This window comes from Globicephala melas, chromosome 14 (genome assembly GCF_963455315.2).
Source record: "Globicephala melas chromosome 14, mGloMel1.2, whole genome shotgun sequence".
In the NCBI taxonomy this organism is placed as follows: domain Eukaryota; kingdom Metazoa; phylum Chordata; class Mammalia; order Artiodactyla; family Delphinidae; genus Globicephala; species Globicephala melas.
In genome coordinates this window covers 45,567,455-45,581,398 of record NC_083327.1, presented here as the reverse complement: position 1 = coordinate 45,581,398, position 13,944 = coordinate 45,567,455, and the positions used below count along the sequence as shown (strand labels likewise).

The 13,944-nt window shown below is 35.0% G+C and overlaps 1 protein-coding gene across 2 annotated transcripts; it reads right to left on the bottom strand.

Moving 5' to 3' along the window:
• Positions 1-356: 356 nt before the first annotated feature.
• Positions 357-13,573, bottom strand: LOC115851527 (amine sulfotransferase-like). 2 transcript variants are annotated; one of them, XM_030853623.3, is made up of 7 exons: positions 13,472-13,573; positions 11,265-11,416; positions 8,999-9,207; positions 6,206-6,332; positions 5,170-5,264; positions 2,501-2,687; positions 357-898 (listed from the first exon to the last, which is right to left on the bottom strand). In XM_030853623.3, the coding sequence occupies exons 2-7, from the start codon at positions 11,404-11,406 to the stop codon at positions 777-779; spliced, it is 882 nt and encodes a 293-aa protein (XP_030709483.1). In that variant the 5' UTR covers positions 11,407-11,416; positions 13,472-13,573; the 3' UTR covers positions 357-776. The 2 variants fall into 2 exon arrangements, with proteins under 2 accessions (XP_030709483.1, XP_030709484.1); XM_030853624.3 differs by lacking the exon at positions 13,472-13,573 and having other exon boundaries at positions 11,265-11,865.
• Positions 13,574-13,944: the final 371 nt, after the last annotated feature.

Genomic DNA, 13,944 nt, shown 5'->3' with positions numbered 1-13,944 from the left:
TTTTAATGTATTTATTTATTTATTTATGGCTGTGTTGGATCTTCGTTTCTGTGCGTGGGCTTTCTCTAGTTGTGGCAAGCGGGGACCACTCTTCATCACGGTGCGCAGGCCTCTCACTATCGTGGCCTCTGTTGTTGCGGAGCACAGGCTCCAGACGTGCAGGCTCAGCAATTGTGTCTCATGGGCCCAGTTGCTCCGCGGCATGTGGGATCTTCCCAGACCAGGGCTCGAACCCGCGTCCCCTGCATTGGCAGGCAGATTCTCAACCACTGCGCCACCAGGGAAGCCCTTTAGTGCAGATTTTGTGATCTCATAAATTATTCACAGATGCATGTGTTTACATGTGTTTTCTTTATTTCAACACTCATACTGATTTTAAACCAAAGAATTAATGTTTAATTAGAAGAAATAAAGGACTTTTAATGTTGATTAATTCTAAATGTAATTATAGATAACGAAAAAAATACACTCAACAGAAATCTCAATCATTTGAGAACTCTCAATCTCAAATCAAAAGACATGCAGAATTCATTGTGCATGCTATTTTTCCTTTTGTCATATTGGCTACCAATGCCGAATATTACTCAAATCATTTTAATTTAAAATGTTCAAAATGTCCATCAAACTCATGGCAACTAATGTAAGTACAGCTTACTCATTTTGCTTATTAACAAAGTCGTATAATTAACGTTTATGTGAGCAGCACAAATTAGTATGTATATTTAAAATATGCTTTCTGGCTAGTAGATTTTTTATGTGATTGTTTTACACTGATTCTACTCCTCATTTATATCCCAGATGAACTTCAAGGGAAAATCTTTCATCTTCATTTGGAATATTCTGTCAAATCTTTCATTTTGCTCCACAGTCAAGTGATGTTTCCAGTCTCCGACGGCACCTAGTGGGATAAGCACATGGACAGCACTTGGTGAGGAGATAGCACTATCAGGATAAAAGTTTCCTGCAACCCACTCTAATCTGTTCTCCAAGGCGAGCTAAATGTCTATCTGTTAGTTCCCCATGGGGCTTGATACCGTACTTTTTTCTTATACAGGGATGAGCTAAGAAAAAATCTTAGGATGCAGTAACACAGAAAATAGAGTTATCGTCCACTACCTTATGTATTAGACTTCCACCAGCCACTGCATTAAATTATAGCCTTTCCTTAGAAGGAAAAATAAAGCCAAAATACATGAAGAGATTAAAATATTTAAAAATATTTCAGTAAGTGCCAGGCACCACACTTGTCAAACTACATCTATCATGAATATAATTCTTAACAAACACTTCAAGATAAGTACTACTTCATTAAAAAAATTGGACCCAAATGTTTTCAGGTAATGAAATCAAAGTCACAGAGGTTGGCCAGAGCTGCCATTGCTGCAGTTTTATATGACACAAGTTTGAAACCATCATTATTCAGACAATTTTACAATGAAGATTAATAATTTGGCATTTTTAAGGTATCAGATTTTCTTATGTAAAGGTTATTGTTGGAATGTGGAATAGTAAGCAAGCTTTTATGGGCTTGAAAAATGCTTTATATGTAATCTGATTGAGCAATGAGAAGTGAAAGCTGATAATACATGGGACAAAAGAAGAAACAATAACTTTTTAAAATATCAATATCTACATCAATTTCAATAAGATCTTTAGATAATTAAGATCAATCAATGCCCATCACATAATGCTAACGTATGAAAATTTTAGGGAATAAAATATGAATAAATTAGAGAAGTACCCATTATGTTTTAGAATGGTGTACCTTAAAAGATTAAATTAAAAAATTTTTGAGCTTAAGGAGTATCAGAAGGAAAATATTTTCTTTCTTTCTTTTTTTTTTTTTTTAAGAGTTTATTAATTAATTAATTTATTTTTGGCTGTGTCGGGTCTTCGTTTCTGTGTGGGGGCTTTCTCTAGTTGTGGCAAGCGGGGGCCACTCTTCATCGCGGTACGCGGGCCTCTCACTATCGCGGCCTAATATTTTCTTTCTTAACAACTCCTGGCATGTTATAGGAGCACAATAAAAATGTATCACACATTGTTGAATAATTGAATAGCAGATTAGGTTAATGAGGTATCAGTCTACTTTTGACAATGAAGGAAATCTAACACATGAGGAAATTACAATAGTTCAAACCCCGTCTCTCAAAACAAAATACATGTTAACTTTACTTCTAGGATGTTCTAGGAAAAATAAAACAAAGACTTGCAGCTATTCTGGTCACATATATCCTTTGCCTCCAGATAAGACTTGTTAACCAATTTTCAAGAGTAGGGTCACTTGTACTAGAAGGAAAGAATCTAATATTTATAAGTCAGAATGGTTCTGTTTCCAGGGATACTTTTAGAGGCTATTTCAGTTAGAATCTTTGGTCCTCTCTAGGGCCCAGATGGCAGTGCTCGGAAAGAAATGTTGGAAGCACTCCTTAATTAATCTAGGGGCCAAGGAGTCAAGAAAACGTTCAACATTTTGCTCCTCTTAACCACTGAGCATCACCTTTGCGCAGGAAATCTCCTTCTTTTGTTCTTGTCCAGTTTTCAGCTTCTAGAATATAATCGTAATTCGCTTGTGGATCAAGTTTCATGTTCTGAAATGTAGCCTGGTTCACAACAACATCCAAATCCTCTTCACTCAGTTCTTTTTCAAGAAAACTGCTGATTTTAAGCACAGAACTTCTGAGATCCTGAAAAAATTGTGTGTATAAGAGTCTATTAAGCCTATAAGGAATACATGAGTTACAGACCAACATCTTTATCACATATTGGAAAACTGAAAGTGCTTGGGGTTATTCTAAGTCTAAAGTTTGACAAGAATATATTCCTACCTTATTTGTTCTTTGAAAATGAGTGCTCTGGTTGTCAGCTCTGTTAGAGCATCCTACTGTTTGATTTTATAAGGAGAACTCACCTCAATTCATTCAAATAACCAACACTATTAGGATACCTAATAAGTTTTAAAAACTGTGCAAGATGCTGGAGAAGGTTAAGAGAATAATAACATGCTATCTGGGTTCATTAAGAATCCACAGTATCATGAGGAGTAGAGTCAAGCAAGTAATTAAATACCATGGGCACAAGAAAGAAAAGCCCAGGTTTGGATGGCTTCTTTGGTGACTGCTACAAAGCATTTAAAGAATTAACACCAATACTCATCAAACTCTTCCAAAAAATTGAAAAAAAGGGAATACTTTCAAACTCATTCAATAAGGAGCATTATCCTGATACCAAAGCCAGAAAAACACTATGGGAAAAGAAAATTAAAGACCAATATCATGAAAGATAAAAATGCAAAAATCCTCAACAAATTACTAGCAAAATAAACCAACAACACATTAAGAGAATTATATACCATGATCAAGTGGGATTTACTCCTGTCATGCAAGCAAGTTTAAACATATGATAATAACGTAATGCCACATTTACAGAAAAAAGATAAAGAAACGGCATGATTATCTCAACTGATGAAGAAAAAGCATTTGACAATATCCTTCACCTTTTTGTGACAAAACACTGAATGAAGGAAGAATAGAAGGAAACTACCTCCACCTAAAAGGTCATATATGAATTACCTACTACTAAAATTGTACTCAGTGGTGACAGACTGGAAGATACTTTGCAAAGATCAAGAACAAGACACTTTTTTTCAACATAGTACTGGAAGTCCAAGCCAGAGAAATTAGGTAAGAAAAAGAAATAAACAGCATCCAAACTAAAAAAGAAGTAAAATTATTTCTCTTCACAGACAATATGATTTTATACACAGAAGGCCCTAAGATTCTGCAAAACAAACTGTTAGGACTAATATACAAATTTTAAAATGTTGCACAGTACAAAACCAACAGGCAAAAGTCAGTCACTTTTCTATATAATAACAAAGAAAAATCCAAATGGAAATTTTTTTTAAATTCCATTTACAAGTTCAGCAAAAAGAAAAAAATACTTAGGAATAAACTTAACCAAGAGTGAAAGATTTGTGTAGTCAGAACTGCAAGCCACTGCAAAAGAAATTAAAGAAGACACAAATAACTGGACCAACATCCAATGTTGATGAATTGGAAGACTTAATAATGTCAAGATATCAATACTACCCAAAGTGATCCACAGATTCAATGCAGTCTTTATCAATATCCCAGTGACATTTTCTTCTACAATTTATGTGGAATCTCAAGGGACCCTGAAAGTCTAAAGCAATCATGAAAACAGAGAGGAAAGTTGGAGGCATCAGACTCTTGAGTTCAAAACTTACCAGAAAACCACATTTATCAAAACAGTGTGGTGCTGACATAAAGTCAGACAGATAGGTCAATGGAACAGAATGTACAGCCCAGAAAGAAACCCCTACATATAAGATCAAATGAATTTTGAGAAGGGTACCAAGATCATTCAATGGAGAAAGGACAGCTTTTTCAATAAATAGTTTTGAGAAAACTGAATGTTTACACGCAAAAGAATAACTATGGTATGCTATTTATACCATTGACAAAAATTAACTCAAAATGAATTAGGCTTAAATATATTTCTCCAAGGACAATATATAAAAAATGTATAAGCACATGAAAAGATACTCAACATTATTAATCACTAAGGAAAAATAAAACAAAAACCACAATGAGATACCTCACAAGGACTAGAATGGCTATTATTTAAATAAATAAAATGAGTGTTGATGAAGATGTGGAGTAATTAGAAATACCTCGTGTACTACTAGTAGGAATAAAATGGTGCAGTCAGTATGGAAAATAGTATGAATAGTATGGTGGTTCCTCAAAAAAATAAGTATATAATTACAATATCATCCAACAATTCTACTTGGGGGTATAAACCCACAAGAATTCAAAGGGGTACAACAAAGGGGTACTTCCCTTGCTACGTTTCTGATAGTATCTTTTGTTACCTGGGTAGGCTTTCTCTCCGTACCCAAACTATTTGTCTTAATGTCTCTCAATTACAGATTCTAGTTCTTTTTTTTCTCTCTCCTCTTTCCCCCTTTCTTTCTTCCTCCTCTTTTTCTACCTTTCTCCCTTCCCACTCTCAATTTTATGCATAATCATAGTTTCAGTTATAGTGTATACAGTGATACAAAGATAACTAGGAGAATGCAGTTCATTAACCAAGATAAGAAAAGGTCTCAAAGGAATAATTTTAAAAACAAAACATTCTTCCTACCTTCTTCATCTCCTCATACATCATGAACAAAATATTGAAGTCATGTCTGTGTTCATACCAGCCTCTGATGTGATCAAACCAAAGGCTTCCCATCACTGTGGAAAATTAATACATAAGAAGGTAAAAATGTTGCACTTATTGAACAGCAAACTACAGTTTTTCTTTTCTGTTCTGGATCATCAAGACAAATCAAGCACCCACCACTGGACTAGATCTATGCTACCTTTTTAAAATGGTGTTTGAGCAAACAAGTAAATGGTTTTCACAGAAACCTGCCTTTGCAAGGTACTCTGTGTATGTAAGGAATAGGGAATTCAGAAAAAACAATCTCAAAGAATTCATTTTGAAGATTTCTTTAAGGTAAGCCCCTTCCTTTTCCTACTTCATCCACCTGAAAACATAAGTCTTTATTTCCCCTCTTGTTGCCTGTTTTAAGATCTGTTCAGAGCAAGTTTAGCTATCTATTTATATTGGGCTGGCCAAAAAGTTCCTTCGGGTTTCGCCATGTTACAGAAAAACCCGAAGGAACTTTTTGGCCAACCCAATATTTAGCTAACCTGAATATAATTTTTGAAATGAGTGAGAGCCCTGATTGCACATTCCACAAGCCTCTTGCATCAATTAATCCTCCTCAGTGCTGGAATGAACATTTCACAGCTGCCATATAAAGCCTACCCAAGGGCCATGACAGAGCACAAAAACTTCACCCAACCTAAACATTAGCTATATTGAAACACCTGGATCTAACTTTGGATCTAGCCAGTTTGAATTGCTAGGCCATTTGTAGATCTCTTTTCATTTGGTCAAAATATATCTTTGCAACCTTGACAATCCCCAGAGTGGTCCTGCTGAGGATAGAAAAACCTTTGGGTGACAGATTAAGTTGACAGACAATAGTGACCGCTTATGTGCAATTCCTCCTTCTATGATTACCCTTCTCCATCTCCCCAAACTTTTTTCCATGGGTTTGAGAATTGTTGACTAAACAGCAACATTGCCTCATAAAATGTTGCCTGAGAAATGAATTAATAGTTACCTTTTCCATCTAGAAACCTTTTCATGAAATGTTCTATGTTATCGGAAGGTTCAAATGTAACTAACCAATTTGAAAAATGAAAATATGAAGTCAAAACATCCTTGGGGTTTCTATAGATGTAAACAATCTGCAGGGGGAAGAGTGAAACAATTTTAACAATTCTTGGTCATCTTAACAGATATTTTAATATCTACATAGTATTACATCATACGAATGCATAATAATTTATTTTATCTAGGAAAATCATAATACTGCTTTAGGGAAAGACAACTAATTTCGAAAAAAGCATAAGAAAAAGGAAAAATGTTGTGGAATTATGAAGGTAACAGGGTCAGATATACTTATAATGGGCTTTAATTAAAACTTCAAAAAATTCTGTTGATTTACATTTATAACTACTTGATAACTTAGCAAAAATACCAAAAGCTTCTAAACTTATTTACAAGACTAGAATAAAAGCAATACTAAAATAAAGATAGAGCAATCGCAAAAAATTAAAGTGTATATATATATATTTTTTTATTATTTATTATTTTTTTTTTTTTTTGCGGTATGCGGGCCTCTCACTGTTGTGGCCTCTCCTGTTGCAGAGCACAGGCAGGCTCAGTGGCCATGGCTCACGGGCCCAGCCGCTCCGCGGCATGTGGGATCTTCCCGGACCGGGGCACGAACCCGTGTCCCCTGCATCGGCAGGCGGACTCTCAACCACTGCGCCACCAGGGAAGCCCTAAAGTATATTTTTAAATAATTACAGATAAAAATTTCTGAGTAAAAGAAAACAAAACTCTTCTTGCAGTATGTTAAAACAAGTACTAAACTATAAACAAGTAGGATTTATTCCAGAAATAGAGTATTAGTAAATTATTCATGAATTTCATTTCACTATAAATTGAAGGGAGGTTTGGGGAGGAGGGGAGACGTGGTACTGTCAGATTTGTCAAAAAAGGCATTTTATGTAAGTAGACCTTTTCTGAACAGCAAAAAGAAAAAAAAAAGTAAAATTCCAATTAAACTAAGAACAGGAAAAAATTATTTCTCAGCATCATGTGCCTCAAAAATCAATTGCAAAACAAAACAAAACAAAACCAAGAAAAGATATTAAAAATGCTACAAAGACAAGAGAACAACATTCATCATCACCTCCATTATTCTGTTTTTTTCTGCAGATTTTAACTAAGGAAATAGAAGTGCAAATATTTGAAGGTAAAGGAATACAAAACGTATTATTATTTTAAGAAGAAATATATTCCAGAGAATATAGGGAAAATTAATAAAATAAGAGAAATTAAGGAAGCCAAATATAATAGTGTACCAAAATCAGTGCCATTTACTTTATAATTAAACAGAAAAAACAATTGTGAAAAAATTACCTGTTCATAATATCCATAAAATAGGAATAAAAAACTGCAACTTCAGAAAAAAAAATGTGTAAAAAGCATGCAGAGAAAAACATAGCACATGAGGTGGGTTTGAAAGTAGACCTGATAAATAGAGCATCAGAATAATGCAGGATGAAATGTTGGAGTACTGCAATGCTAATGATTGTCCTAGAATTAATCTATATAATTGATCAATTCTAATCAATACCTAAATATTATTGAGGGAATAAACATATTAAAAATAAAGTTGATGGCAATTTGCCTTCTCAGTTATAATATGAAGAACTATCACATATTAAACAGATCGTACCAGTTTTGGTATGAAGAATGCAGGGTCAGAGGGAGGAACTATGGAAATGTAGTATATCAAAGTGCAGACTTCAAATTAGTTGGAAAGACTAAATACTTAACAACTCATAGATGGTCAACTGGCCAACCCCCTAGCAAATATCATGCAATAGTCATATTTCAGATCACATGTATTGCCAGATATAATTTACAGTGAAATGTAAAAAAATAAATACATAAAGTTAATTAGAAAAAATCTGAAGTGTATTTGCATATATTTTCTTTTTTTGGTGAGGAAATGTTTTCTTGGCAAGACACAAGATCCAGAAACTATGAAAGAAAGATTGATAGGTTGATTCTATAATATTAGAATCATTCAACAATTTGTAAAGGTAAATTGTTAATTGGGAAAATATTTCCCTCATATAAAGACTTCTGCAAAACAGTAAATAAAAGACAAGCTAAAGAAAAATGGGCAAAGAATATAATAGATATTTCAAGATCTCAAAATATATAAAAAGATGCTCAAAATTATTAAAAACAAAAAGGTTGCAGTTACTTAAGAATGAGATTGTTTTACCTAACACACAATCTCTGGTGAGTGTGTGAGGAAAAAATCATTCTTGCTGTTTGAGAAGTGTGAATTGATACATTATAGAAGGCAAATAGATAATAAGTACCAACACAAAACTTTTGGACACTTTAACCTGAAAATTCTACTTTTAGGAAATCATTTCATCAGAACAAAAAAGTGCAAAGATCTATGAGAATGTTTATTGCTATATGATATGTTCATTGGCTGCCACCTACCTGTCCATCAATACACATTCAATATTGTGTAGTCATACAGCAAAATCCTACTAAACATTAAAAAATAGAACTATATATGCTGATATAAAATTATTTTTACTATATGTTACATAATTATACTGCAAACAATGATGTATGGTGACCCAATTTATATATATACCTATAATTTTGTATATATTTTTATTATGTAAAACAAGATTATAAAGACTATAGTAATCACATTTGAAAAGATGTGGTTGAATGGGGCTGGAAAACAATATCTGAATAAAGTAATTTTGTCTATGAAAAATGTCTATAAGCTATTTCTGTGACTTACTTTAGCTTTTCGGTTCTTGAGACCTTTCGGTGCTAAATAATATGGGAGGTGGGAAGTGAAGAGACGAGGGGATGGTCTGTTGACATGGTCCACTTTTTGTGCACTGTATTCCAGGAAGGGAACTCTATCACATGTGTTCACCAGTTCACTTCTGCTACGATGTCCTTCAAAATAAATCAAGCTTAATATCTGCTGAGTCCAGATTGTACCTGTGAAAACAAATAATCTTGTTTTCAACTCTGAGTTAATTTTTAATTATAAATGTCAACAGTAAGGCTGTCCTTCTTAAAATGATTTGGAACTTTTATTTCTTTTAATCACTCTAAGGATGTCAATAATTTGCCCAATTTTTTGTTTGTCTGCATTTACATTAAAATTAATGAAGATAAAATCAAGGACTCAGTTTCTTTTCCACTCTGAAGAGCTGTGATGGTTCTGACTCCATGATAGCAGTGATTCAGATTAATCTTTCAGCTCCTCTCTTTCCTGTACTTCAAGTAAAGTCTGTTTCCACAATTTTCTCTGGCTACCTTTGTTTCTCTTTCCTTAGTCTCCTTTCTTAGAGTGTTATCTTTTAGAAGACAAGTTAAGGGCTTCCCTGGTGGTGCAGTGGTTGAGAGTCTGCCTGCCGATGCAGGGGACACAGGTTCGTGCCCCTGTCCGGGAGGATCCCACGTGCTGCGGAGCGGCTGGGCCTGTGAGCCATGGCCGCTGAGCCTGCGCGTCCGGAGCCTGTGCTCCGCCACGGGAGAGGCCACAACAGTGAGAGGCCCGCGTACCGCAAAAAAAAAAAAAAAAGTTAAGAACTCAAGTCCTCTTTTACTTTTTTTGTTTACTTATTGTGTGGCATAAGTCTTCCCACACAATATTGAATAACAGTAGTGACAGCAGGCATTCTTTTCTTGTTCCTGATTTTAAATGTAATATTTATTTGTATCACTGTTGCACACGATATTGTGGAAATTCTGGTAAACTCTATCAAGTTGAAGAAGTTCCCTTTTCTCCTTAGTTTGCTAATGGTTTTCATTATGAATGACTGCTGAATTTTTTGAATGCTTTATTGAGATGATAATTCAGGCTTTCTCTTATACTTCAGTATTGTGGGTGAACTACATTAATAATTTTTTAAACCAATCTTGATTCTTGAAAGAAACCCACTTTTGTCATAGTGTATTTATGATTTAACATTGCTAAATGTGTTTTGCTTATATTGGGTTTAGGATTTTTGCATTTTTGTCCATGAATATATCATCAATGTTCTAAAAGGATGTGAGATGCCAAAAGTCTCACAATGTCACTATGCAACTGATGTACCTACGTGATAGATTTGATGCAATTTATAGTGAATCCTGGGGAGACTCACTAATCTCCCCTCCAAGATGAGCAAGAATCCAGCAAGCTGCACTGGGGACTGGTGTGTTGTGTCCCAAACACTAGGCTAGGATTAATGGGAAAGAAAAGACTCTTTTATGGACAGCTGTGCTTGACCTAAAACTAAGCAAACTGAGATACCACTAACATCTAATGCAGGAAAAAAAAAGCTCAATCAGATGTGCTCATAAGTTCTGAGAGTGGAAGAATTCAGGGGTAAAGCAACGTGTTACTAATTTGGGGAAAGTAAACAAGGTCATGATTTTCAAAGTAGATTAAAAGGGAGGGACTGGAGCATTTTCATGAAAATCAGGAACACTTTTTTTTATTGCCTTAGACTCCAGTATATCTTTGAACCACATTAAATACTCTGTACAACATTGCTTCAGTGGCGCCAGTCATCCTATCATCCTATGTTCTGAAAAGTGCAATATAAAAAATAAGGTTGGGTTTTTGTCTTTTTTTTTTTGGAATTTAAGATTAAGAGCAATTAATTTTAGTTTAAAATTATTGTATTATTCTAAGGAAATAAAAAACAATTAGAGTAATTGAAAAGAATATTAGGAATTAGTTCTGACTGAGATATGATGGTAACAAAAATCTTCCTAGGTTTTTAAATATATTTTCTTCAATTCTCAGACCAAGCCAACAGGTCAGTATTTACCAAGTACCTCCTCTTGGTTCAATATTTGGTTTCTTCATATATTCCATCAGAAATGACAATATATGCATTACAAATGCATAGAGATTTGAGATTTATTTAACTTTTTGTGATCCTAAACAGTTCTGTAAATGTAGATGGGTTACCGTCAATGTCTGGAAAAGGGCACATTTGTCCACATGAATTACCAAACCATGGTGAAGACTAAAACAGGTGGCCACTCCTCAAACTTACCAGATTTTGGATATGTAATTATAAACACATCATCATCTCTAATTTCAAAATCATCTAAATGTTCTACAAGGTCAACATCAACTAAAGAACGTTGAAAATAACAGCCTTTAAAGTTCAATAAATATGTGTCTGTGTTGTCCATAATTATTCACCTACAAGTAAAAACAGATACAATTATTTCAAAGTTCTGAGTATTTCATAATAACGACTAACACTTCCTGAGTGTTCAGTATGTGCAAAATGTCCCATGTGTATCAACTCATTTAGCATACAAACCACCTTCTCTATATTAAATCATTTACTCTTCACAGCAACCCAAAGTTGCTAACGGTATTGTTATTACAACTACTTCAAGGATTAAGAAACTAAGACACTAAGAGGTTAAACATCTTTTCCTAAAACCCCATGAATGAGTTATAATCATGATTCCAAACATACAGATAAGAAAATTAAGGCACAAGAGGTTCGGCAAACTATTCAAGGTGGCCCAGCTGCAAGAGTGATGCCAATTTAGCCAGAGTCCATGCTTTTAATCACTTTATCATATTTTCTTAATACTTTATATTTTTATTCTTTTTTGTTGTTGTTGTTGTTTGTGGTACACAGGCCTCTCACTGTCGTGGCCTCTCCCGTTGCGGAGCACAGGCTCTGGACGCGCAGGCCCAGCGGCCATGGCTCATGGGCCCAGCCGCTCCGTGGCATGTGGGATCTTCCCAGACCGGGGCACGAACCCGTGTCCCCTGCATCGGCAGGTGGACTCTCAACCACTGCGTCACCAGGGAAGCCCTATATTTTTATTCTTACATTTTTTTTCATTGTTCCAGAAATAGAAAATTCTTTAATTAATACAATTTTTATTTCTTTTTTTTTTCTGGAACATAAATAATCTGCTATCTGTGAAAGAAGCTTCTGAGGCTTTGAGATCTGATACACTGTTTGAAATGAATTGTGGGAAATGTTTTGCATGAGAAATACTTATTGCATTTCCTTTGGAAATGTTCCCTCATATAGTTGCAAGATGTTTTATGGTAATCGTCATATTTTCCAAAAGGAGTTTTTTATCAGAATTCTGAAATAAATCTAAAAATGAAAGCCAAAAATCAGAAGCAAACTGTCTAAAGATACACCTGTTCAAAAATTGGACCAGGGACTTCCCTGGTGGCTCAGTGGTTAAGAATCTGCCTGCCAATGCTGGGGACACGGGTTCAATCCCTGGTTGGGGAAGATCCTACATGTTGCAGAGTAGCTAAGCCTGTGCGCCACAACTACTGAGCCCACGTGCCACAACTACTGAAGCCCATGCACCTAGAGCCCATGCTCCACAATAAGAGAAACCACCGTAATGAGAAGCCCGCGCACCACAACGAAGAGTAGCCCCCACTCACCATAACTAGAGAAAGCCTCCACGCAATAATGAAGACCCAACACAGCCTAAATAAATAAGTAAATAAATAAATAATTTTTTAAAAGTTTACAATTGGACCAGGCAAGCATTTCTTTATTAGCCATGCCTGAGAAATGTTGAATGTGAAATAGGTGAGGGATCCCAGAAGTTCTAATAACGTTAGATTTAGAATAAGCATATATTTTCATTATGCACTTTTAAAAATTTCTGTGAACACCAAGAAAATGAATTTGTTAAAAAGCTGCACATATGGTTTTGTCTAAATTGCATGTCAAGAAACAATTAATCCCTTTACAAACAATCAAACTTGAAGTGAAAGCCAAGGATGACAGTGTGAGTCACTGTCACATACCTCCTGATGCCCCACAAAGCCACCCCAAACATGCCCTAAAAAACACCACTTTCAGAAACTCAGAATGCTGAGAAGAGAGGAAAGAGTGCCAGGCATTCCACAGAAACCTTCTGAGCATCACTCTTTTTTGCTATTTGTAAGCTTAGTCTCTCTTGCACTGTCTCAGAAGAGAGAAAATTAGAGAGCTTTTTGTTACAGAAACAAGAGAAAAAGAGTGTAGATTCATATAGGATCTCAGTATTGGCAAATCATATATTGTTTGTATCTCCTTGATGAATATAGAAGAAAGTGCTTGGATAAAGAGATAGGACATCTAATGTCTCCCTCTTATTCATTCACTGAAGTCTGAAAGAAGAGAAGGAAAAACAGAAAATTGAGGAGAAAAAAATAAATACATTTGTATGCTGAAGAGACTTGAAAAGGCTCTAAATCTACCCTTTTTCTACTCACTGTTACAGATAAACTGAGGAAGCAAAATCCACTTCTGATATCACTTTAAGGATGATAGCGATCCACTTGTGGTTGAGAAAGAAATATTCCCTGCAGAGTTTGTCTTGGCCAATGAGTAGTGTTCCAGGGTGTAAACAGCTAGCTCAATCTGGAAAAATAAATTGGGTAAGATTTAGTTGGCATTAACATTATCTGTTTACTCCAGAAAAAGCAAAGGAGTCGAATACTAGAGAACTTCAGGTACACAGTAGTCCTGCTTACTTAATTTTGGCATCCGTACAAAACACAAATCAATCTGTGTGATACACCACATCAACAGATTGAAGGATAAAAACCATATGATCATCTCAATAGATGCAGAAAAAGTTTCTGACAAAATTCAAAAACACCCATTTATGATAAAAAAAAAAAAAACTCTCCAGAAACTAGTTTACCTAGTTCTCCACATTGGGGGGGAATCAGATATCATGAAC

Coding starts and splice junctions, on each gene's coding strand:
- LOC115851527 (XM_030853623.3), bottom strand. CDS start 11,406: ATGGACAACACAGACACATATTTATTGAACTTTAAAGGCTGTTATTTT. Junction 2,688..5,169: donor TGTATGAGGAGATGAAGAAG/GTAGGAAGAATG, acceptor CAATTTTTTCAG/GATCTCAGAAGTTCTGTGCT. Junction 899..2,500: donor AGGAGATTTCCTGCGCAAAG/GTGATGCTCAGT, acceptor TTATCCCACTAG/GTGCCGTCGGAGACTGGAAA.